Source organism: Octodon degus, unplaced genomic scaffold, assembly GCF_000260255.1.
Source record: "Octodon degus isolate 3935 unplaced genomic scaffold, OctDeg1.0 scaffold00285, whole genome shotgun sequence".
Classification (NCBI taxonomy): Eukaryota; Metazoa; Chordata; class Mammalia; order Rodentia; family Octodontidae; genus Octodon; species Octodon degus.
The window spans coordinates 731500-757980 of NW_004524861.1; the positions used below are offsets into that span (position 1 = coordinate 731500).

General features: G+C 47.0%; 2 protein-coding genes across 4 annotated transcripts in view; one reads left to right on the forward strand and one right to left on the reverse strand.

Annotated features, from left to right (window-relative positions):
* Nucleotides 1–26481, forward strand: part of Wdfy4 (WDFY family member 4) — a 240968-nt gene that overhangs the window by 178629 nt on the left and 35858 nt on the right. The window lies entirely within an intron of this gene.
* Lrrc18 (leucine rich repeat containing 18) lies at nucleotides 4463–25693 on the reverse strand. Its single transcript, XM_004646961.2, has 4 exons — nucleotides 25577–25693; nucleotides 22259–22352; nucleotides 8119–8963; nucleotides 4463–5059 (listed from the first exon to the last, which is right to left on the reverse strand). The coding sequence occupies exons 3-4, from the start codon at nucleotides 8880–8882 to the stop codon at nucleotides 5038–5040; spliced, it is 786 nt and encodes a 261-aa protein (XP_004647018.2). The 5' UTR covers nucleotides 8883–8963; nucleotides 22259–22352; nucleotides 25577–25693; the 3' UTR covers nucleotides 4463–5037.

Sequence of the window (26481 nt, forward strand, 5' to 3'; positions counted from 1 at the left end):
ATTAGAGAATGGATTTAGGCTTGAGCAGGGAAAGCAAAGTGGGGTGAAAGCACAAAAGCACGCAGAGCAGGGGAACAGCAAGGGACAAGAGCTGCTGTGGTGAGGATTGAATCTCAGGAGTGCTGGGTGTGCTGTTTGGACATATGCCTCTGGGATGCTCAGCACACATCCTGGTAGGGGCTGGGGGTGTGACTGCAGAGGATAAGGCAAATCCAGGAAGACGTAAATTTGGAATAGTACTTAAAACCATGAGCATGGACAGGGTTACCAGGGGTAGTATGCACATGAAATAAGGTTGTAGACTGCTCTGGACACACCAGCCCAAAGGGGCAGTGTGTGGGAAAGAGACAAATGGGAAGGTGTGCAAGATGCCCTGTGAGCCAGGCTTCAGGATGGGAGTGGCAGGTGTGGACGTGCCTGCTGAGAGAAGAGCTAGGGCCTGACCATTGAACTTGGCATCCCATCCCACTTACAGATGACCTTTATCAGGCCTGGCATGGTGGCTGTTAGCAAGTATTAACCCTTTAGCTGCCGAGGGCAGCCTAGGGCCCCTGTGGAGGCCTGGGCTACCAGGGTCTCTGATCATGGGGCACTGTTTCCCTGCAGTATTAGACACAGTTCAGTTGTTCAGCAGCCCTAAGTGCACACACATGGGCTGACTGCAGCCCTGAACACCTTGCACTGCTTCTGTGAGAACCTTGCTATCTGTCCTGCATGAGGTCCTCAGTGCTGCTTTAGTGCTGGTGGTGGTTGGCTCCTCATTCTAAATGGAACGGAAAGGAATTTGTCAGGATGCATGCTTGGAAGCCAGCATGGTCCTGCTGCAGGCTTGCAAGGTGTCTGAGTTCAGGAAGTCCTCAGGCAGCTGGCTGTCCTCCTTCAGTGAGGCTATTCTTTGGATTCACCCTCTTCCCCTGTGCCGAGTGGCTCCCAGCTGGCAGTCACTGGAGAACTCAGCCATATACTACTTGTGCTCTATCCTGGTGATTTTTGGGGGAAAAAAATCCACACTGAGTTTGTTTTCCTCTAGTGAAGTTACATGCACATCCTGGAACTAGTTAAATGTCTTCCTTGGCTGGACCAGGGTGATCTGTCCACCTAAGTGCTAGGGTGAGGTCAGCTTACCCAAGACCACAGACCAAGCTGAGAGAAGGGTACTCCCTGGGAGAATCATGGCACTGATGTCATGAAGAGGTGAACACAGAGGCGCATGAATGCCCCCACGCAAAGGGGCTCACCAGAGACCATGGTCCTCACCAGCTGTAACGCAGACCACTCTGTCCACTGCCACCCTCTTGCCTTGTGTCACATGGCACAGTGACCCCTCCGCTGTTTCAAGCTATAAGCAGCACTCTCTCCCTTGTATAATGGCAGCAATGCAGGGTCCTTGCCCCTCTGCACCGTTCTTCATGCATGCTGGCGAGCTCTGTTCCTACTCCAGACAAAGAGACCCTAGTGAACACTACTAAAGAGAGCTGGACCTTGGCTGTGGCCACTGAGTTGGCTCGCTCCAGAGATGATCGCTACATGTAGGGGAGAGTGCTCTGCAGAGATGAGCCAGCTACTTGAGAGCCATCTGTCACTCATCCACAGGTAGATGACAGGGTTGTGCTGGGCTCCACATGTATTGAATGGCTGCTTTTACTTCTGCCATGGTTTGTTCAGTCATGGCCACGGCCATTTGCACTACTGGAATTGAATCTTCCTGGTCTTTCTGAATCCTGCCTGGCACAATTCTGGCACAGCATCAAGTTTGGAGAAAGCTCCTGGGAACAAGGTGTGGTGAGCTGAAGCTTAGAGCAAAACTCACTTTTGAACATCAAGTTCTGTAGTTGAGGGTTTTCATTGTTTTATTTTCTCTGTAGATTATCTCTGATAACCAATCAAAGAGAAGAGATTTAGAAACTTAGCCACAGAAACTATGAAATTCCTAGGAGGAGATGGACTTGCAAATCACCCACCACAACCATTCACCACTCTCAGTCATGTGGAGCCTTAAAATCAAGTGCTCTATCTTAGTTATTTTCTTGCCACTGGAATACAGTTACCCAACACTCACAAGTTAAAGAAGGAAAGGTTTACTGGGCTTACAGTTTGTAGAGGATTCAGTCCATGGTTTTCTGCCCCCCACATAGGGCGACATGGCAGAGAAACCACGCATGGCATGGTGGCAGGAAGCAGAGAGAGATCAAGGGAAGAGTGGCAAGGAGATAAACTCCTGCAAGCCACGCACCTACTGACCCACCTTCCCCAATCAGGCTTCACCTGCCAGCATCACATTTAGCTATAAACTCACCAGTGGACTAATCCACCCATGAGTGTCATGCCCCCATGGTCCAGTCACCTCCCAGAATGCCCACCTATGAATGCATGAGACTTGGGGGTCATCTAGGTATAAACCGTAACAAAGTCTCCTCACTTTCTTTTCTATCACTCACACCCCCCAGAGTTAATGTGGACTCAGAGGCCAAAAACATGTTACAAATGTGGTCACTTTGATAGATAGCTCCATACCACTATGATGGTAGAAATATGGTCCTTGGCTCCTTGGGCTCTTGATGACCGGCAGCCCCAAGAGGGTAGTGGTACAGACAACAAGATTGACACCTGGGGTCTGGGACAGAACTTCAGAGATTGGACTAAGTCTGACTACAAACTAAAAATTCTGAGCATGGAATCCAGGCACAGCATGTAGGAACTTTTCACACAGTTGGCGCAATGGACACGGGCATCAGAGTGGGTGCATCTATCCCGCTCATGCTCAGATCTGGCTCTTTGTTCTTTTGCTGCACTCCGCTCATGCGTTGTCCCACCTGTACCCTCAGCTGCATCCTTAGACCCCTAAGCAGGCAGGAGCCTGGTTCAGCCCAGCTCCCTGCAGCCAGCATGCCCATTTTTCCTTGGAGCTCTGTTCACCAGATGGCCCCACAGCCTCTGTGCTCACCAATACCATGATGAGGACAGGCAGCTGAGGAAGAGGCACGCATGCATTGGGTCAGGGCCCCACCCAGGCGCTGCCTATTCCCAGTCACTTCCAGAAAGCTAGGACATGGGTGGAAGCCATACATTTTTTTTTCTTTTATTAACCCTTTCAGTCATCCTCCAGGATGAGATGACAGTGGGCAATTTTAAATTAGTCTAATGGGCAGAGGGAAAGGTGTTCTTTCTTTTGAGATGCTGAAATGTTTTCAGGGCTGGTGACTATCTTAGGTTCTTGGTATCCCAAGTGAAGAATTGAGCAGAATGCACAAACTCAAAAGTGAAAGCAGAGATTATCCAGGATGAACTCCTCAGAGTGCGAACTGGTCAATGAGGAAAGTTCACAGCCCAGAAGCAGCCAGCATCAGAGCCTCTGTCTGATGTCTACAGGGACGAAGCTGCTGCTGGGGCTGGGGCTCTTCACTCCAGTGAGAGAGACAAGTGTTCTCCTTCCTATTGGATCTGGAGGTTTTCCCTATAGGAACATCTGAGGAGCTGTCATGGTGCCTGAAGCCCACGGGGGGGGGGGTCCCAATACAAGTGAGATTATAGTTAATAGCAGTGGAGTTGAGGTCCCTTTGTTTGGATATTGTACAGTAAATGTGTCCCCAGGTGTGGCTTCACTGTTAGAGGTAGGTGCCTAGCATGGTTTTTAGAGACCTACCCACCCAGAAGATCATAGTGTATGTGTTCTCTTGTCTTTCCTGGATGGACCCAGCCATCAGGAGCAACTGTGGCTCTTGGAAAGCTGGCTCTCTTTTCTCCTCTTTTCTTTAGGCCCCCTCTTTCCAACAATTTGGCCTCATTACTTCTGGGGTGGTAGAGGGATCATGGCTCTGTGCAGACTTTTTGTGGTCAAATTTCACTCTAAGTTTGAGAGAGTGGCTCACAGATTGGCACTGGAGAGAGGTGCAAGGATCTGTTTATTATCGCCAGGAACTTGTACAGTAGTGGAGAGGCTCCCTGCAGCCCTCACCTCATTTCCCTACAGCCTCCTCAGGTACATGCTGTTTACTGTACAACTTCAAACCAGGGCATTCTCACTGCCACATGTGTTGCGTGGATCTTTGTCACCCTATCACACCTGTAGATTCCTGTAATACCACCACTGCAACATAACACATGTACCGAGGATCTCACATGCTGCCCTTTATGATGATACCTGCCTCTGCCTCTCCCAGCTATTCTTAGCTTCCGGCAGCCATTCATCCACCTCCCATCTCTATCATTGTCATTTAAAGAACATTCTATAAATATAATCAGAGGCGGTGATCTTCGGAGGTTGGCTGTTTTTAACTCAGAATAATACCACTGAGCTCAACTCCAATTGTTGCACATGTAAATAGCGTGTTCCTGTTTCTTGACCAGGTAGTAGCTCACAGTATGAACATACCAGAGTTTGTTCCACATTGGTGCACTGAAGGCCATTTGATTGTTCCCACCCTGGTGTCATTACACATAAAGTTGACCGTTTACATTTAATGTGAATGCTGAAATGTCAGGACCTATGTTTGCCATTTTAGTTTTTGTATTGTTTTCTTTCCCTGTTCGTCTTTGTGTTTTCTTTTTTCTGCCTTCCTGTGCATAACTGAAAGAGGCATTAAGATTCTACTTTGATTTATCTGTAGTGTGCTTGTAAGTTCCTCTGTGTAGATGCTTTGTATAAACTTTAGCTGTTTGTAGCTTTGTGTTATACATGTGTAGCTTACGGTCAGATTGAGATTGGACCAGTGTGAGTGAAATAGAGACCCCGAGCCTTGGAAGCTGACTGTGTGCATTTGCCATTGTCGCTAATGTGTGTCTGTAATTTTCTTAAGTGTTTCCTCCGTATACACTTAAAGCAACACACAAGATGTTTTCCAGATTTGTTTTCACACACAGGAAACCCACAAAAAGCAGATGAAGTGAGGCTGTGAGCTAAGCCAGGGGCATAGGCAGCGCAGGCAGCCTGGCTTTCAGAGTGTTTCCTGTGCTCTGTCTTCTCCTAACCCGCTTCTCCTCTTCAGAGCCGGGTGTTCCTGTCAGCTGAGTAGTCTTCCTGTTTTGCCATAAGCTACTCTAGGAGGATGTTGAGCGCAACCTGGGGATGGAGACACAAGAAGCTGAAGCAGTTGCTCCTGGCCACAAGGCACAAGACAGATCACTCTGGGGTCATAGGAGGTCACTGGATCACACCTGGCTTTCAAGTACTGGAGATGAGTATGAGTGTGTGTGTGTGTGTGTGTGTGTGTGTGTGTATGTGTGTGTGTGGTGTTTTTGTTCTACTGGAGGCAGCAGGAACTCTTACGGCTGTGCTACCCAGTAGGAAGAAATACGGTCCTTGAGTCCTTGGGTTCTTAGATTTCCTACAGTTGCCAGGGAGTAAAGGTGGCTGGCAGTTAGAGCATGAAGGAGTTTTGGCATCAAGCCAATCCCCAACAGGAGAGGAAATAGAACACAGGTGCTTCCAAGCTGCTCTGTACCTCCTGTCTCTGCAGTCCTCACCCACAGTACCAGCCTCTCCTAGCTAACACGGTGTCTCACTTGAGCGAGTTCAAAGCCCACTGCCTGGTGAAGTCCAAAGCACTTGAATCCACTCCTGAGACACTGTGACAGAGCGAAAGGATTCTAGGGCTGGCCCCACTCGGCATGCTGAGTGCCGCATGGGCAGAGGTGGGAGCCCGGGAGTGGTGGGGCTGCAGCTGCAGTGCTGTTCTTACTGCTTCCTTTCATCGGTCTTCCTGGCACCTAAGATCAGGACACGGGGCACTGATTCTCCAACAAAAGCATCTCCAGGCTGAGCAACGGGAACTGGCAGAGTCCAGATAACTCCCTGCCACTCTGCCCAGAAACTTGCTGCCACTGTCTGCCCAGGGATGCTGGGCCTTTTGCCTGTGAGAACCAAGGATAAAGAGAGCAACCCAGGCAGCTCACGAGCAGGTCCAGGACTCAGCATGCCAACAGCTTCCCTGAGCCCAGGGTGTGCCACTCATCACACGGGTCTCAGCCATGACCACCCTTCATCTTCACAAGGCTCCAGGGGAGGAGCACATGAGGCTCAACATGCAGTGCTCCAAGGACACCGTGCCACAGGTGCCCAAAGCCATCACTGATGGACTTAGGCCTCTGTAAGCTACTCAATGGAATCCCTCAAAAACTACTTTTAAAACAAACATACCCTTTAACACAATATTCCCGTGATGCAGCTGTGCCAAAGAAATTATCTGAAACATTTAAAAATGTTTTAGTCATCCCAGCTCTCATTGCAAAACTATTTCCATTAGTGAGAAGTTGGAAAGAAACCTAAATGCCCAGTGTCATTTCAAGTTATGCATATCCAAAAGAGTAACTATCTAGCAGACACTTTAAATTATGGATGCGAAGACCATATGCCCACATGGGTTTTCAATCAGGATAGAGATGGCATAAACTGTAATTTTAACTATGTATGAACACATAAGCAGAAAAATGACTGGTAAGGAAACCTGCCAGAGTTACAGTTGGCTCACTCCACAGATGGGTGCAACCTTCACCCACCACGTAGAAAGCTAGATCGTGGTTTCGTTACTCTTCTAATGGAAAGCATTTAATAAAAGAAAGCAACTAAAATAGGAACTTTGAATCTAGCTCCTTCAGGAATTTGAATGTATGAAGGCCTCACAGCTGAGTAATACAAAAGAAAATCAGCAGAACGGCATAGAACAGTGAATCGTCTGTCTGCTGTGGTTCACAGTGTGGAGAAAGAAGGACCTCCTCCACATGGAGGGTGCCTGCTGTGCTCTGCATACCACTGCAGCAATGGCTTCCCCAGAAAGCCTTCCCTGGGGCTGCTTACTGCATCCTCTCAGTTTTCAGCCAGTGGTGGACAATGAGGCCAGCAAAGGGCTATAGCTGTAGTGAGCATCATCTCTGCCAGCCTCGCTTCTGTCCAGACATGCGTGTGTTGCATGGCCTGCCTGAGGCAGTGTTCTAGCTTTGTGAGGCACCAAGCTCTGGCCTTGGGAAAGAATGCTGTCCTCTGCCTGTGTGCCCTCTGTGCCAAGTGCTTTAGTTACAGCAGCCCTGGGGGCAGGCGTGAGCTGTGCCTCATGGATGAGGCTGAACACAATGCTCCACAGGCATAGCAGGAGAAACAGAGCCATTAAAGACCTTTGTCTGCCCAGTTCTAGGATCTCTGGCCTTCTATACACCAGGTGGACCCTGCACAACTCAAGTGCCCGGCAGTAAGTTGTGGTTACATACAGCCATAGGAAGAGCTATCTGGCAAATGTTTTAACTATGTCTCTGAAGGTCATGGCTCTTGTCTCCTAAGTTCCTCAAACTAGGAGGTTCTATCTTTTCTCAGATGGCCTCTGCTCCAGCTTGCAGAAGATGGGCCAAGCTCATTGCACTGAACATGGGTCTTGAACCCAGCACAGAGCAAGTGAGCTATTTCTTTGCTGAATACACTAAGGTATATTTGCCTTCACTCTCTCCTTTCTTCCCACAAGGTTATAAGAAGGCATGGAGTACAATAAGCTTATGCATTTGCAGCTCATGGGGGCCTGAAGATAGAAAGCTCTTGGAACAAACTGTGTAGAGAGCAAAAGGTAGAACAAGATGCTACCTGCAGTCCTCAAAACCTGTTCATCTCTGTGGCCTCACTTGATGTTTTGTCTGTGACCAGTGCTAACCCACACTTTGGAACTGTTGACCTTTTAGCTCAGAACCAACAAGTTTCTGTGGAACAAACTCCACACTTGGGAGTGGATAGTGGGTCCTGAAATGCCAGAAAGCATTGGCAACATTGTCCCCCGGCCCCAGACTATAGGCTGGAGAGCTCAGGAGCAGAAGTGAGCTGGATGGATGGATGGATGGATGGATGGATGGATGGATGGGTGGATGGATGGATGGACAGATGGATAGGTGAGTAGAACTATGGGTGGATGGGTGGCCCTTCCCTGACTTGCTTCACCTGTCCATGTACAGAACAGGAAGAAATGGGAACCCAAAGCCCTCCAGTCAACACAGTCACAAGCCAAGGAGGTAGGAAAGGTGTTTTATGGCCTGAGAGAGCAGGGCTGTTGCTATAACAGGGCACCTTCACTCTCTTGGTTCCTGTTTCCTGCTCTTGCTCTCCCTTCTTTCCCCTCCTGCCTCGGGATCAGGGTCCCAGGTCACCTCCAGTCTTCCTGAGATTCCTTGGCCGTGGAGTTAGGGGAGATCAAAGTGGAAAACAGGGCCTTTCTTGGTATTGTTGTGGCTGTGCTCTTGATTCGGTTCAGCTTATCCCGGGCCAGATGACATTTTCTCAGGCAAGCTGTACACAGGTCCTTCTCATCTACCAGGTGAAGGTTCTCCAGCCTTTTGATGGAGTCCACAAAGGTGTCTGCCTCCTCTGCCTTTGGAAAGGGATTTCGCTTTGTGTTAAGCTTCTTTAGCTTCGGGAGCTGGACAATGCTCGTGGGGATGGAGATGAGCAGGTTGTCATGGAGCCCCACCTCATGCAGCTCCTTCAGGGCCCCCAGTGTGGTGGGTACACTGTCCAGGTGGTTCAGGCCTAGGTTCACAGTGCGGATGTTCTTGAGCTGGTTCAGCTCCACAGGCAGCCCGTTGGTGGTCAGGCGGTTGTTGCTGACGTTGAGGTAGAGCAGGGTGGTCATCTGGCCGAGGGACGTGGGCAGCCGGTCGATGTAATTGCTATGCAGATCCAGCCACCGCAGGTTTTGGAACTTGGCAATGGAGTCGGGGAGCTTCCTGATCATGTTGCGGCTGAGGTCCAGCTCGTCCACATCAGTCAGGCGCAGAATACACTTAGGGAAGGTGGTGATTCCCATCTTGCTCAGGTCCAGGCGCTTTTTCCCATCAAAAGTGATTTTAATGCAATTCTTGGCCATGTTGAGGGTGATCTTCTTGCCCTTGGGGCCCTTCCCTCCCTTGGCCATGCTGTCTTAGTGGAGGAGAAGGATGTCACAAGAATGTCTTTCCAATTGGAAGGTGGCCAGTTTGAGGAAAAAGTCATGGAACTGTTGATAAGAAGGGGGAGAAGCCATCTTGTTATAAGAGGACATGGGATACTGGACCTGCCCCCCTTAATCACTTAATCTCAGCTCTTAGGGCAAGCACTGTTGTTTCCCCAGGCATGAGGAATTGAACTCAGGACCTCACACTTACTAAGCAGGTGCCGCACCACTCAGACATATTCCCAGCCTCATTTTTTGTTTGTTTGTTTGTTTGTTTTTTTTTTTTTTTTTTTTTTTTTTTTTTTTTTTTTGAGGCAGGATCTTGCTTTGTAATTCAGGCTGGTCTTGAACTCAGCATGTAGCCAAGGCTGGCCTGGATCTCACAGCAATCAATCTGCCTCAGTCTCTTGAGTTCTGGAATTATAAGCATGGCCAACCATGCTTAACTTAAAAAGCACTTTTAACAATGCCTGGAGTACAGCAAAAACTTTGTGAATGTCAGTTATTAAGTATTGTTATAATGAACATTTCTCACTGTTTTCCAATCTTCATAATCCAAGATACACAGAATTATCTCTCTGGTACAGAGGAGGACCAAGAAGCTCTGCCGTGAGGAGCAGCACCCAAACTGTTCTATATGGTCTGCAGCCACTTCCCCTTCTGAGTCTTGGCCCCTCTCACTTTCAGATTTGCTACATTGAGATGGCATTACCTGAACCTGACAGTCCTCTTAGCTCTCAGAAGCCCTAACACAAACCTTAACACTGACTGTGTTCTTTGGAAGGGGTGGATGACTTGCTTACAAGCACAGCTGGTTGGTTAGCACAGATCGCATGAGTGTGCCGGCAAGTGACTTTCTCTACCTGTAGAGCAACCAGGGGTGAGAGACATCCCTAGGAGGGATAAAACAGCTTAAAGATAGCCTGGGTTCAGGGACCATGAGGGTGGAATGAGGACCCTCTGCCCTACCTACACCTCCAAAGTGTCTGAAGAGAAGCATGCAAAAGACTGTGCAGTGGGCAGATTGGAGTAGATTCTACCTAAGGAAAACAGTGTGGCTGTAAGTTTCCTGCATCATCCTGCCCTCTGCCCAGCAGGGAAGGGGTCTTCTAAAATCAGACAGAGTAAAGAAAATCTGGCTGTGCCCCCAGCTCCCCTTCCCTGTGTGTCAGCCCAGGTGATCCTGGGTCACTGGTGTCTCCAGTATCTGAAAGGCTGAGGTGAGAGAATGTGACCTCATGATCAAACAACCTGAGGTCTTGAAAGCCTAAGGGCCACTTTGTCTTTCTCTGTCTTACTGCCACTTGGCCCTAGCAGACCAAAATGGTGTGCAGCAGATTTAGAAAACAAAAAAAAACAAAAAACCTCTGAACTTCCAGACAGAGGAGCAAGAAGTGGGAGAGACAGTAGACTTCCAGAACCCACAAAGTGAAGAGGAGATTACAGAGGGGAGAGTGTCTATAACTGATGAATGCCGGATGCAGCCTTCACTGCCTCTGCATGGATGAGGGTGGGTTCTTTCATATTTGGATCCAAATGCTTTCAGAACTGAGCAAAGAGATAGACCACCCATGCAGGTTCCAGGGTTGGGGGTGAGATAACAATAACCCTTGGGTGGATCTAAATCCCACTGCCTGTTCTTTGAAAATTAAGGGAATGTTAGAATCGTAGCTGACAGAATTGACAGATGGCAGACAGACCTGGTAGCCTTGATCGAACTGGGTTGAATTTCGACTTATAAACTATACCAGCAGAAAAGAACGGTGATACAGAAAACTATTTGGTGGGAAAGTGGCTAAACGCTTTCAAAAGATAATTTAAAACAAAAATTATGATGCAAGAAACACAAAAAACTGCAAACAGGATAAACTGAAAGACATCTACGCTTAGAACCATAACAAAATTGCTCAAAATGAAACAACAAACTAACTCTTTAAAATGTTCCAGAAAAATCAGGGCACATTCTATACAGGAGAATTTCCATACAAATGACCACAGTTTTCTCATCAGAACCATGGAGGCCAGAGTACTTCAGAAAGATCTAATTACTGAAAAAAAGATCTGTCAGCCCAGAGAGTGAAAGTATTCTTGAAAAATGAAAGCAAAATACTTTCCCAGATGAAAGAAAAATAAAAGATTTTGCTACAAGCTGAACTGCTATAGCAGAAATATCATAAAGGAAGTTCTTCTCATGAAAGGGCAATCACAGTAGAGAGAAATGTGAGGCTGGAAATAAAGTTAGAGTAACAGAAACAGTAAATATGTGTATAAATATGGTAGACTTTGTTTCTTCTATGAGATCTTTAAAAATACACATGTGGTTGGAAACAAAATAACCCCATCTGAGGGGGCTTGCAGTGTGTGTAGGTGTAATGTACGTGACAAGTACACCATAATGGGGGAAGTTAATGGGACCCATATGCTACTGAGGTGGAGTTTTGCAGTTTTTAATTGATGACATATTAATTATAACTAGGCTCTGACTGTTAAGCACATATATTATGAGAGACATGATTTTTAAGTGGTAACATATTAATTGTAACTAGACTGCGAACCTTAAGGATATGTGTTATAATCCCCAGAGAAATCACTAAGACAATATGAAAAAGAGCTATGATAAGAACCTAAGTATATAAATGAAAACAAAACCATTCTTAAAAGTTAAAATAACCCAAAGAAAATAGGAAAGAGGAAACAGATGGAAGACTACTAAAATATTAATCCTAGATGTAAACATCACAGTATTTATATTAAATAAAAATGACCTAAATGTATCGACTAAGACACACTTATCATTATGAATTACAAAAGGAAAAGATTGTGCTATCAGAAATTCACTTTAAATAAACAAAAGTGAGTTAAACTAAAAGATTCCAAATAGTCATACCATACAAACATTAAAGAAAGGCCAGAATGACTTTATTAATATTGGACAAAGGATATTTCAGAATAAAAAAAATTTACACAAAAAGAATAGCACTTGATAATAAAATGGATATTTTACCAAGAAAACCAAAAACAATTAAATATGTATATGCTTAAAAATACAGCTTTGAATGTACATTTCTAAAATGTATTTAGTACAGGGTCTATAGGGGCTCATAACACAGATCAGACTCATAGTGATCCTTCTGTTTTCAACTTCCCAAGCACTGGGGTTACAGGCACACACCACCACACCCAGTCTCATTCACCATCTCAGTGCAGCCCCTGGGTTGGGGCCAGCACAGCACACTGGGGATTGAACCTTGACCTCTGTGTCTGCCTAAGCAGGTGCTTTAATCAGCTGATTTATCTGGCCAGCCCTTGGACAATGTAGATTTTTTGAAAATTAAAATATTTGCTAAAGTATTTGCTTACATCTTACATGCAAAATCTATTATGCACATTGCACATATTGTAAATTTGCATCAGGAAGATTTTTTTATTTTTACATTTAATATTTATTTAATTGCACTAATGGACAATATTTCTTCTTGATTAAAAAGAAACTTTCCCCTGTAGATCTTGGATTCACATCTATGAGAACTACAATTAAAAAGACAAGTGTTCTAGAGTTATTCTACATTGCATCAATAGTTTATTCATGCAATGAAATATACAGTAGTGAAAATACAATTATATACATCAATAAAAATCTAAAATGTAAAAGCTTTAAAACTAAAATCATAGAAAAATGTATTTAATTCTATGAAATAAAAAAATTAATGCACATAAAAAGCACAGCTTTGATATAAATGAAGCAAAAACTAACAATAGGAACAGACAAATTTACAATTAAATTGCAGACAGCTGTACATGTGGCTCAATAATTGGTAGAGCAGGTAGAGACAAGGTCAGCAGGGACATTTGGGGCCAGATCTTTGTTTGTGGTGAGGAGAAGGTGGCAGACCTGCCCCATGTATTGTAAGGTGTTAGCCAGGGGATTCTGCCCATTGGATGCCAGCAGCTGCCCACAGACTGTAATAGTAATGTCTCTGGCCACCACCAAATGTCCACTGTGGGACACAGCTGCCCTCAGATGAGAACTACTGGTGGAGAAGTGACTCAGCCCACGAGTCGAGACGTGGGGTAATGACCTGGAGGAGGAACGGGGAGAAACAGGACAGGGCAAGAGACACAAGAGACAGAGACAAGACAGGCTTTCTGATCAAGTCTCGTTTATTGAGGAAGTGAGCAGGGTCTAAATAGCTGTATAGTGGAAGCAGTTGGGTGGGACTAGTTGTGGATTGGTAGTGGAGGTCCAGGACCACAGGAAGATGCTGAGGCAAGCGGGGATTGGTGCTGCAGCACTTCTTGACCAAATAAGGGAAAATATAACAGGAGCGTTCTATTGCCCCCCACAGAGAAGAACTTAGTGTTACCATCAGCCTACTGTATTCAATTGTCATTTTGTAAAACACCCTACCTAGGAACAGCAGGATGCATTTTCTTTCCTAGAATACACAGATTCTTCCCAAATATAGATTGTATTCTGGGCCATGAAATAAGACTTAATCAACTTAAAGGAGATGGAATCATACAAAAAATGTTTTCTGAAAATAAGAGAATTGAATTAGAAATTGATAACAGAAAGGTAACTGGAAAATCTTAAATAATTAACAATTAATATATTGATAAATAATCCTTGAGTCAAAAAAGCTCCACAGAAAATTAGAAAATATTTTGAGCTGGACAAAAATGAAAATACAGCCTAACAAAATTTGTAGAATACAACCAAAGCCATGATTAGAAAGAAATTTGTAGCTTAAGTGGCCCATATTAGAAAAGAAGAATGGGATTAAATAGTCATACAAACTCTCACCTTAAGTAACTAGTAAGGACTAGAAAATAAACATAAAGTATAGGCAAGAAGGACATAATACATAGTATAAATCAGTAGTACAGGAAGAAGACAGGTAATATATAAAAATAGATGAAACTAAGAACTGGTACTTTGGAAAGATTAATAAAACTCATAGCCAGATTGATACTGGAAAAAACAAAAAGACACAAATTATGAATATCTCGAAGTAAAGAGTAGATGCGCTAAAGCCCATGGACATGAAAATGGTGATAAGGGACTAGTAAAAACAACTTCTAGAATGTAAAAGGAAACAACAAAGAACTTGTATGAAACTGATCACAAACCTCCAACTCTCATTGAAGAGTTAGGCTCTTCAAGTCGACCTACCTATACTTATCAGCAAAATGGAATTCACATTAAGAATCTTCCAGGTCCATTAAATCTTACAAACATTTAAAGACCATTTCAGTCTGTTCACAATATAAAAGAAAGTGCCACAGACAGGGGCTGAAAAACTATAGAAATGTGTGTTTCACAGTGTCCAAGGCTCAGAATTCCAGCTCATAGCTGGCAGACACGGTGGCTCTTGGATGTGTCTTCCCCTGGCAGTGAGAGGGCGAGAGAGTTTTCTGGATCCTCGTTATAAAGGCACCAGTCTCATTTGTGAAGGTCCTGCCCTCACGATAAAATTTCCTATCACATACTCCCCTAGGCCATCATGTTTTTGAACATATAATTTGGAGTGCTGGGGGAGGTTTCAGCCCACCGCAAAAACATGACACTGATTTTACACACTCTCTTCTGGAAAATGGAAAAGAGGTAACCCCCAATTTATTTGTTTAGGTCAGCATTACCTTGATATGAGACCATATAAACACAACCTAATGAAAGAAAAATATAGGCTGACATGCCTCACGAACAGGGACACCAAATCCTCGACACAATATTCACAAATTGAATCTCTCAATGCAATACAGAATAACAAATGACAGCCCACCTAGTACATAAGTTCAACTCAGTATTTGGAAATCAATATATGTGGTGTAATAAAGAAATACAGTGTATGTTTAAGTTTTACATGTTTATTTCAGTAAAAGACACTGCCAGCAGCATTCCTTGAAATAGAAAGAATATAATTTTTTAAATGAGCAAAAATGTAAAGATACCCTTTGTCATAGAAGTTGCACATGGGCTGGCAAATACACCCAGCAAAAGTTGTTCAACTTCACTGGCAAGTAGAGAAACACAAATCAGTCCATCAGCATTGTAATCAGAGGCCAGGGCACCTCTGTCAGATGGCGTGATGATCTGGCCATGACCTAGAGCGGCCAGGGCACCTGACCTTTGCTGGTGGAACCACAGGGTCGTAATAAAAGAGTTGGGCTAGCTTTTAGCCATATTACCTCAAATACCACATGACTTGTCAGTTTCCACACTGGGCATTTACCCCAGAAATATGCAAAGTTAAAGTCATACAAAAATCTGTCCAAATGTGTTTATAGCTGCTCTACTCGTAATTATCAAAAGCAGAATTACAGCCAAACTATAGGCCCTTCTATGAGTGGATTTCTATACTGGATACTAAGAAGCACAAATACATATACATTGCATGTGCATATGTATTGGCATGGCTTTTTGTCTCCCACAACTGTGTACAGTAACTATATGATTGTTAAAAGTTTTTAAATTTTAAAGAAATATTTATTAGAAAAGAGAACAAACCACAGATCCGTACCATAGGGGTGAACCGTGAACACATTTTTCTGTACAGACACCAATCTCGAGAGTCTGCACATCGAACAACTCTGTGTCCAGGACATTCTGGGAAAGCTACAGCTGTAGGTGTAGGTGCAGAAACTGTGGGGCAGCATGGCTTGCAGGGATCAGCCTGAGCAAGTCTGTTGGGGGGAGCAGCCTGGCCCCTGACTGTGGGATGGTGACATGGTCTGTAGGCCAGAGCTCAAAACTGTAATACAATGTGTTCAGCTGTCTTGGGGATAGTTAGAAGGGGAAGAGTTGGGTTGAATGCAATTTCTGTTTTTAGATTTTTGCTAGCTAATTTTTGTTTGTTTGTTTGTTTGTTTTGTGTTTTGGTCCTGGGAGTTGAACTCATGACCTTTGTGGGGCACTAAGAGGTGCAGCTTGGGCACCACTGAGGCTACAATAGGGCACTGACAGACAATAAACAGCTTGGTCCCCAAGTTCTTATAGCTAAATGTCTATGGTCACTGATTCTGGCCACTAGACCCCACCATGCTTGGGCTGTAGCTTGGTTTCCATCTGTTTGAGATAAAAGTCAAGCAGAGGTCTGTGTCCCTGTGTAGGATGGGATTCTTCCAAGATGCAGGTCCCCACTGCACCCACACAACCCCCACCCTGTGGGAAGCGGCCCCTCCAGGCCTGATGGATGGTGGCCAGGAGCAGTGAGGGGGCTGCACAGTCCTGCTCCATTAGGGAGCCTCCCCATGGCCCTTTGGCTCTGCGCCCACCATTAATCACTTGGAGGCAAAGTGGGGTGGGCCTGTGCTAATGCACTTCCTTCCTCTCTGGGGAGTCTGGGACCCCAGGCAGTCCAGGCTGAGGAGGTCCTGCACTTGCATGCTTCTCTTCTCCGTAGAAACCTATGCTTTCTCCTGGGACCTGCAGGTGTGGCTGGCAGGAAGCAGTCCTGACCCGGAAGCTGCTGAGCACCAGTAGACACAGAAGGGCACCAGCAAGCAGAGGTCTCTTCTCGCTTTCAGCTCTGTAACACCAGCATCCCACCCAGCTCCCCTGCTCACTAAGTAGATCAACAGGCAATGGCAACAGGGTTGGGGAAGGTGGCCTTTCCATACAATGCGAAGGGTCGGAGGGCCTACGCTTACCAACTCACAGATGGCTCAGGTGTCACAGTGGAATCAACCCATGCGAGGGAAGCAGGCAGTAAAGGGAGAGAAATATAAATAGAGGAGCAGAGAGGGGGCGGATGAATGAGTGAGGAGGGGGAGATGGGAGGCAGATTTCATTTCCGGTGAATAGCTTAGAAGTCCACATGTGAGAAGATTCTAAATGTGCTTTTTGTCTTTCATGCTTTGGATAGAGTGGGCCAATTGATTTGGCCTTAACTTCTAATTAATTTTTCTATCTAGTAATTCTGAATCAAACAGCATGGCAGGACACCCCATGGATATCTAAATTAAAAATGTAATGACAACCTATGTTTTAATGTCATAGACATTTTCAGTAGTAAGATTCTTATCACCACAATGCCGGAAGTCATCTGGGTTTTCCACTCAGGAATCTGTGGAGTACATTTTAAGATTGACTTTGTTTCTATGTGTCTGTGATACCTCTAAATGTCCTACTACCGATGATCTCAGAATAACAGTTCCACCCTTTGATACAGAAGACATGGGATAGACATGTGTAGAATTGAATCCCCGAGGTCACTCACCACCGATTCAAGGTCAGTGTTTGGGACCAAGTTCATAGGAAGTGATCTACCTTCTGCGAGAAAAATCCTTTTTGCTTGTGGGTCTTCCCTTGAGAGGAAATGGCACAGGTTTCCTCAACCATGCATTGATCCAAAATCACAGATGCCCCTCGGCTTGCTGATGTGTGTGTGTGTGTGTGTGTGTGTGTGTGTGTGTGTACATGTGTGTACCTGATAAACTTGTTGCCAACATCAGCTGTAAAGGCTATGAGTAGAAACTGCACTTCATTACACTTAACTTACAATGCATTGCAATTTAGCAATAGCATAGTGCAGAGTCAGCTACTTCCCCCAGCTACCTGGGGGTGGTGCTTGCTATGCTGCCTGGAATCCCAAGCTAGGACCAGAGGGCATATTGTATATGGATGCAAAATTCCCTGATACACTCTAGTTTTCCAGGTACAGCTTCTAACTTCCCAGGTGCAGCCTCTAGATTCCCAGGTGCAGCCTCTAGCTTCCCAGGTGCAGCCTCTAGCTTCCCAGGTGCAGCCCCTAGTTTCCCAGATGACGCCTCTAGTTTCCCAGGTACAGCCTCTCATTTCCCAGGTATAGCCACTAGTTTTCTACCATCTTAAAATGTTGGGTGAGTACAATTGTTTGCTCTCTCTCCAACCTTTGTATTCTCTGGGTATGTAACAGGCCAGCCCCACTGTGTGACTTCCCGTGTGACTTGAAGTCATTCCCCGTGCCTCAGCCCCCTCCAGACCAGGTGGTCATCTGAAAGCCAGTGGGCTGTGCCTTCCTGGGATGGGATGGTGAGGGCTGTGGAACGTCATGTGTGTAGGGTGGATGGGTCTGCAACCCTATCTAGCCTCTAAAATCAGCTCTACTATTTGAGACAGGTGGAGCTGCACTGGGCAGAGAGTGGGTGGGCAGCAGCAATGCAGCAGGCAGGGCATGGAGGTTGGCAGGATGCCATGGTTGAGGTTTCCTGACATCTATTTTGAAAATGCTCCCAGTGCCCACAACCTCACCCTATCATTCACCAGATGTCATGCCCCGAGATCATTGCCACTCACCTGCTGCCAGCAGGTAACTTCCTATGACTCTGATCTCTGGAGCCAATGTTGACCTCATTTTTAAAATAATGGAGTTAAGAGAATTCAAGTGAGCCGCCCCCGGCCCCCCTTACATGGAAACAGCTGAAGTCGAATCTGGATGAGTCTGATACCCAGGCATGTGTGTGATCTTTTCCTACACTCTGTGTCCTTGGGTGCCTCCCTCAACTGCTGTTCCACAGCACACCCAGCCCTTGTCCTGGGCACAGAACTAGCCCAGCTGACTCTAGGGAGAGGAGACCTTCCTCATGTCCTTGCCCCTTGCCTGCTCACCCTACTGAGAGCTTATTTGCATAGCTATGCATATGCATGCCTATGTCTGAATGCACATAAGGAGTGTACATTTTACTGTGTTGATAGCATTCATAGAGTCAGTTAATTGTGAGAGCTTTGCTAGTGATAATGACAGCACAAAGACAGGGAGAGACAAAAGCAGTTTAAAGGGTCCACATGATGCCACACACCACTCACTTTGTGGCTCTGTATCTTAAGGATTCTGTGGTGCTTAGCTCTTCCGGTCCCCGGGGGGACACAATGAGTATGAGCTGAGAGCAAAGTGGATGTTGGTCAGCTCTGTCTCTGGTGCCCACCGAGGCAGCAGGACCCTCTGTGCTGGAGGTGCTGGCGGGCTGTCTCAGTGAATGTCACCTGATGCTACTGCCCTGATGCACTGCTTCTGTGATTAAATCAGCTCTCAGAGGTCCTGTGTGCCCTTTCCTTTCCAAAGTGACCTGACCTCCCCTTCACTGTCCCCCGTCACAGCTCTCCTTTGAAGAAGTGAAGATGCGGGGGTGGATGTCTTATCCCTGTCCCTGGGGGGAGCCTTCTTCCTCTGATGTCAGAGTCCTTGCCCTGCCTGGAAAGTACGCGGGTGTCCACATGCAAGCGGGCTGGCTCGTGAATCTGCCTGTGATGTCATTAACTTCATGATCTGGCTCTCAGCATCCTGGGGAACCTCACCCGTCCTGCTTTGCCCCCAGAATGTCAGTCCTTCCTCTCTGCAGTGCAGCTCGGCTGTGCTCACATGCTGCCTGGAAATGCTCTCTGTCAAACTGTCCCCTTCCCCGCTTGGATAATGGGAATTCAACTTTTATTTTGAGCAAGAGTTCTCAAGGGGTCACATGGTCCCATAAGGAAAGATCATAATTTCTTACTGGTTTAATAGCGTCTATTTTGTAATTCTGAATGTGCTCTGTTTGATTGGATGTATTAAAGGAACAAAGGGGAATAGGTGTCTTACAATTAAAATAGAATACTAAGATTATTAGTATAACATACTAGAAACACCTTGTTCACCAGCCGTATGCTGGCCTCACACAAGCAGAGGCCGAAGGACCTGCGGCAGAGCCAGTTCTTCCCAGCCCAAGATGGGGCATAGGGGCTCCATGTCCACCCTGGTGTCCGCAGTGTCATCTGCTTCCTCCTCACAGCCCCCCCCCCCGTATAGTAGTTAATGGAGTTCTGGCAGCGACACGGCAGGGTGGCAGGGTGGACAGAGGGGCCTGTAGCAGGTGGCCTGGCCGCAGCTTCCTGCTCAGCATCCTGCAGAGCATGGATGGACTCCTGTGTTCGCTGAGCATCGCTCCCCACTGCTGCCAATGGAGGCACAAGGGGCTGCTCCCAGGGCAGGGCAGGAGGGGCAGGGTGGCACATTCGGATGTCACTGACCCAAGATAGAGCTAGGGCCCCAGGATTCCACCTGGGTAAAACCCCACTTAGACTCTGTGGCCCAGCACCCTCTTGGGCAGTAGCATCCCTTCCTCTGTAGGTGTGGGCTTTTTTTAATTTTATTTTTCATGTATTTAGTACAGAGTCTACAGGGTTTCACTACACGTTTGGACTTGTAATGATCCTTCCTGTTTTTCAGCCTCCCAAGCACTGGGATTACAGGCATGTGCCAACATGCCCAGTCCCAACTGCTACCTCAGCACACCCTGGGGGTGGGAACAGAACATCTGGCCTGCTGCCTAAGCAAGCACTTTTCTCCCTGAGCTATCTGGCCAGCCTCAGGAATGGACTTTGTTGGGTCCTGAGGACACAGAGACCTTCACAGTACACTGTCCACAGCATGTCAGGGTGCAGCTGTGTCCTGGGGCCCTTGCTGTGTGCATTCCTCCTGCCCCAGGCACCGCCTAGCCTGGGGTGTAATCACCTCCAGCTGCTGTTGCTTCATCTACTTTTTGCAGATGTCTACAACAGGAAGTAGATTTTTTAAATGAGAGGTTTCCTAGGGGAGACTCAGGTTGTCACCAGTAAAACAAGTCCTTGCTGATCCCTGATTGTAAAGCAAGCCCTGGATGTGGTTCCATGGGGGCAAGAGCGCTGTCTATATAGATGCCACGATGGCATGAATTGTGCAACGTGAGAACTTGTGCTGGGAGGGGCCCGGGGGCCACAGTGGGAGCTGGTTTAACTAGTTAAGCCTGGAAGAGAAAGAAGAACATTCAGAGGTAGAGAGGCCAGGCTGCAGTCAAGGTAGAGGGCAGGTGGATCGTGGCGACTGGGCTGACGGCCTGGAAGAGAGGCACCCAGGCTGTGCATTCTGAGTGTTGTGTGCCTTATTTGATGCACCCCGCTTCACAGATAAAATACAGGGCCTCACCATCCTGCCCTTAAAGTCATACACTTAGGGAAAGCCAGGCACTGCTGAAGTGCCCTTCCTGGGCACCTAGCTGCCACTGGGCTCTTCTTTGGAAGTTTGACTTTACAATATTCTGGGACAAATTCACCTCACTGGGTGGACAGAACAGCTCATGCTGTTCTGCGGGTCAGATGCCTCACCTCCTCAAGGGAATCCTAGACAGAAGAGAAGGGAAATGTGCAGCCCCAGACCCTGCTCAGGGGACTAGGACACTCAGTGTGCTCTGAGACTGGTAAGAGCTCAGCACAGAGTTGGCAGAGCGGGTTAGGTCAGGTGTGGACGCTGGCTTGGGCAAGCGGCATCACCTACCTGTGTCCTACAGGATGAGGGACTCGGACTCCCTTGGATTTCACACCCATGTCACCCTGCTGATCTGGGGAGGCACCGGCAAGTACTAGGCAGCAGCAGGTGACCTGGGGAACAGCAGCCACCTCAGCCTCCTTACCCCCTGGAGGTTCCAACTCCAGCTGGAGGCCAGGCAAGCACTCCCTTCCTGCACTGCAGCTCTCAGGCACACATCAACCTTCCTGCGTCCATGTTCTGTGGTCTGAGAGCTGTTAGTCTGTGCTTGGCTCTTAGAGTATCTGAATGCTTCATGAAAGCACAGGGAGTCCTTTGCAAGGCAACAGTACTATCCTGTGACTTGGGGAAGTTGGATTCCTGCATACGTGGATCATGGGGCCACCTGCACCAACCCAGGCATCTTACAGACCCCAGTAGTGATTCGGTAACATGCACTGAGTTTCATGTCCACTAGGACACATGCCACCTGAGGCCAGAGCGCGCCAAGTAACTTGACCGAAGTCACAGAGACTTGGACTAGGGAAATGCCTTTTCCCAAAACAACCATGAAAACAAGAACTCAATTCAAGAGCATACTCGAGTATGTGTTGTGAGGAAAGCCCTGCTCAGCCTAGGACAAAACCCTGCATGCTGGGCCCTAGTACAGGGGTGACCTGTGGAGCTCTCTGCCAGACTCACTCCCAGGGTCCAGGTGTGGGTGGTTCATGGAGCCCAGTGCTCTGCATTCTCCTTCCAGTTTCTCTGGGTGAAAGTGAGGGGTCTGAACACTGGCCTGCACCTGGAGGGCTTGGAGAGTGCAGCCACACTTCGGAAGGAGAATCAAGCATGGCCCCCAAAGCATCACTGGCACCAGAAGACCCCTAGCCATGCCCCCTGTGGCCCGTCACCCTTCTTGGTCAGGCTCAGGGCAAGCTATGGTTTGTAAATTATGCATCAGCTGGAGTCTGGGGTCAGTAAATACAGCCCCTGCCAGGAGCACAGTGGTCCTAGAGCCGCTCATCCAAGGAGGGCCAGAAAAAACAGTTTGAAACAGCAGTAGTTGGACATAGTTTAAGCAAACCATCGACAAAAACAGGGCCACCACCCAAGCAGACTTACCCCGTCCAGGTCCTCCTCCTCCACTGGGAAACTTTGTCACCAGGCAACAAGAAACTTGGCACCTGGGGTGAATTAGCATAATCTCCAGGCCTGCCTGCAGAAGGGAAGGGAGGAAGGGCTCAGTGTGTGCTGACTTCCTGCCCAGGGGCAGGCCAGGCCCCAGCAGAGAGACCGGCCTCGTGGGTCCCTGTGACTCCGTAGACTGGCGTCTTCATAGGTTCAGCCAGCGGGCAGTGGGAGAGAATCACCTATCCACGGAGCCTGCCCCTGTTCACAGGGACAAAGCTACTAAAGTCCCTTTTCATATGGACACAGCTCTCCGTAGCATTCAGTCCTGGGAAAAATCACACCACTGTTGTTTAATTTGCCTTGTGTTTTTATTTTGCTTTGGTGGTGGTGTCTGTTCTTCAGTTTGAGTGAGGACTGTCTTTTATGTTTATTTACTTGGATTTAATTTTTTGTAGTTTTGTTTCACTTTGTGCTCTTTTCAGATTAAGTCTGAGTAACCATAATGCTCATAAAGTTGTACAATCCTGTAATTATTTTCTTCCTGATTGATTTTATGCCATGCTGTTTCTAAAGTCTTTGTCTTTAATGAAAGCCCAGGATGGACTCTGGGGACCCTACTTGCTTGGCATTTCTCGGGCAGCCTTTCCCTAATAAGGACCGCAGTGAATGCATTTGTGCATTTAGAGTCTTTTCATTTTTTTCTTTAAGTTTCCAGTAATTGAGAAAACTAGCAAAACACATTAGTACTAGCATTATTAGGCAGCATAGAAAAGTTAGAAATTGCGTAGATTCTTTATTACATATAGAAATAAAAACTAAAAATGTTTTAAGTTTCTCTTATCTAGACATAAATTAAGTAAAAAATTAGACAATAAATAAAGCAAATAATTTTAAATTTAAAATTAATGAAATTTTGGAAAGTATGAAAAAAAATCAAATGAAATGACTCAAATTTAGAAATAAAAATAAAATGAGCCATAAAATAGAAGACATATATTTTGTTACCAGGAAAGGAACTTAGACCATGTGTTTGCCAGGCAGGCGCGGTGCCACTGAGCTATATCCTTGGCCCTAAGATGTTTTTTTAATTTTGAATATATTAATATTTCTGTTATTTGCATCTTACCCCAAGTGAATTAAATACATCACTTAGCTTGCATGGTAAATGGACTTAAATAAATGAGGAAGAAATAACTAGGGCATTAAGAAATACTCAAAACTATTCACCAATATATTTCTAATTGAAATATATAATTTAAATTAGGAAATAACCATAATACAGATAAATAAAAACAAGTTGATATTTTAAAGAAGAAAACATACATGAAGGTATGTATATTTTAAGATGCAGATATGTGGAATCTTACAAAAATTTAAACCCTTGCAATTGAAGCAGCTAGATGGGACTTTCTATTGTATAAACATTGAGATTTTTTAATACATCTGCAGCATCATATCATATCATGGTTATATAATAGCAATTTGATAGATTTGCTGATACTCATTTTTTTAACTGAATGTCCCCAAATATAAGCCTGTCACCACTTTTCAGACAGCTCATTCTTACAGCTATCAGGACTGGGGGTTTTGTTGCTTTCCTCTGCCTCTGTTTTCTCTTCCCCTTTTTGGGGGAAGAGCTTGGTGTTCAGATCCAGGCACTTGGTGGAGTGTGGCCCCAGGGCTGTGAGTGGTGCCAGTTACTGCTCCTGCCCTGTGCCTGGTGCCAGCATGGGCACAGCAATGCATGCCTCCCCTCCCCAGCCTACCCACCACCTCTTCTACACTGCCACATGCCCTGGAAGTGGAGGTGAGAAGCCAGATCCCAGTGAGAGCCTGGATATCTACCCGTGTCATTTCTGGTACTAATAGACCTGTGAGCAAGATTGCTGCGGGGCACAGTAACGCAGGCAGATGGGAAATCCTGAGTTGGAAAGACGGTGTCTGTCTCCTCATGGATTTCTATTGACCTCACACCCAGGTCAGGAAATTGGCACTCAGGCCACCTTGGACCCTTCTCAGGATGGTACATGGGGGAAGGGTGGAGGGCAGTAGAGCCCAGGCTGTCCCTCGTGTCTCTCAGAGGGTGTTTGTCTACGTGGGAGACTCACTGTGTGAGCCCACTGTTGCCCTTTCATGACAAGTTCCCCAAGCCCATGTGCTCCCTAGCAGGTGTTCACTTCCGCTTCTTCAAGGCAGAAGCACTGCTCTGCCTTTCAGTTGGTTTCTCAGACCCCTCTTAGCTCAGGCATCGCATCCTTGACACTTGCTGGCCCATCCCCGCTGTCTGTATAACTGTTTTTGGCAAACATCTGAGTCCCAGAAGTGTTGAAGGGCAGGGTGGTGCCCAGGCAGGCAAGGATCTTGCATGGGCCCTGTCTGGGAACTGACCCACTGCCTCTGAAGGCCCTGTAGGAACAGTGAGTCCTGGGGCATGGCATGCCCCACTGGTCACCTCCAGAGGTATCCTGGCTGCCAGTTAGAGGGCAGGAGCTGGTAGGGAAGGGCTGTGCCCAGGTACAGAGTCAAGGCCCAGAGGATGAGGCTTGTGGTGGTGGGGCTCAGAAGTCCCCTTGTCACATGGCAACAGAGCTCAGTTTCAGAAACACTTCTGGGAATGAAGGGCAGAGATACTGTCACCATGGAAGCATCACAGACAGCAATCCCTAGGGTGGCAGAGGTGCCGAGGCTTGAACTGGGCCCAGCTGCTGACCGCCACAGAGCTCTGATTTCGAGATGGACTTCCGTTTTTGCAAGTCACGCAGCAGAGGTGGACGGTGCTGCTGTGGGACCAGGCCAGGCCACCTTCAAGCTGGGCAGGTGACTGCCCCTCTTCTCACTGTGTTGTCAGATAACTTGTGTTCTTCTAATCTGGACTCTGGTTGCCTGAACGCCCTGCCTCATTCCTTGCACCCCAGTGCTGATTGCTTAGCCCTGGGAGTGCCTCTCACCACTATCACTGGCTCCACAGATCAAGCAGGTGCCCTATGGCTATGTAGTTATCCCAAAGGGGCCCAGAGCTGAGCACATCCCTGTCCTGTCCCTCCCAGGGCAGAAAGGAAGATCCCCGCTTTGGATATCATCTCTACCTACAGAACTCCACTGTCCCTAGCTTGTGCTCCCCTTTGAGACCTGGGTCCTTCCTGCTGTCCTGGAAAGTGTGGTCACTTTGTGGGAGGGAGGAAACAACTCCAACTAGAGAGGGCTGGGCTCGTATCTGAGGCTTAAGTAAGATGCTGTGCTCCTTCGTGAGTTCTATGACTACCTTCAGAATAATGCTGGAAAACCTGTATTAAAAACTAAGACACTCACGTTTGCATAGGTGTCTCAGGAGCACTGTGCCTGGTGTCTCCCTCCAATAGTCCCAGAGAGGGGAGTAGGTCCTCAGAGCTCATAGCCGATGTCAGGAGGAATGGGGTGCAAGTATCTTTTTTGCCACCCATCACATTCCACCCAGCAGCAACATCATAAATGACTACAGCCCAGATTCTAGAACTGTTCCTGAGAGGGAAAGCAGAAGAGACTTCCCGTTTCCTGAGTCCTGATGGACACATTTTGTCTCTCTTTCCATTCTGTCGCATCCTAAAATGGCAGCAAAGGAAGGTGTCAACATGCAGAGTCCACATGCTCATGGCTTTGGAGACTTCAGAATGGCCTTGAACGTCCTTGAAGTCTCACTGTCTCCAGCCTGGGGTTCTCCTGTGTCCACAGCTCTAAGAGCAGCCTGGGCTTAGAAGTAGGGAGGTGGTAGTGCCTGGAGGCAATTTGAGAACCACTTCACCCATGGGCCTTTTCAGTGGTGCAGTGTGTGTGCATCCCCTTCATCCTCATTGTGTTTGCCTGGATATGATGGACCTCCACTGGGAAGGAAGCAGTGGATCCTGAAGTTGTTTTCCTCTCACAGAAGGGAGTTGAATGCAGAGGGATGGGGAACCCACGCGAATGTTGTGCTGGGAAGATGGAGGGCATAGTCCCTGTGGGGACATGGGAAACCAGGCTGGAGGCCAGAGGGTCCTGAGCTTTGAGGCATGCTGGGAGGAGTACTAGGTGGGATCTATGAGTGTCTGAGCAGGACTATGGCAACGTATGGGTCTAGTGAGGAGTGCTTGAGTTTGGTGGAACGTACTGAGCAGGGATCCAGTCTTGAGAGTAGAAGGAGACTCTCCTGGAGACAGAAGAATAGCTGGGCAAGGAGGAGGGATAGCAGTCCTCAATCC

Coding starts and splice junctions, on each gene's coding strand:
- Lrrc18 (XM_004646961.2), bottom strand. CDS start 8,882: ATGGCCAAGGGAGGGAAGGGCCCCAAGGGCAAGAAGATCACCCTCAAC. Junction 5,060..8,118: donor GAATCTCAGGAAGACTGGAG/GTGACCTGGGAC, acceptor CTCCATCCCCAG/GTTGCGCTCAACATCCTCCT.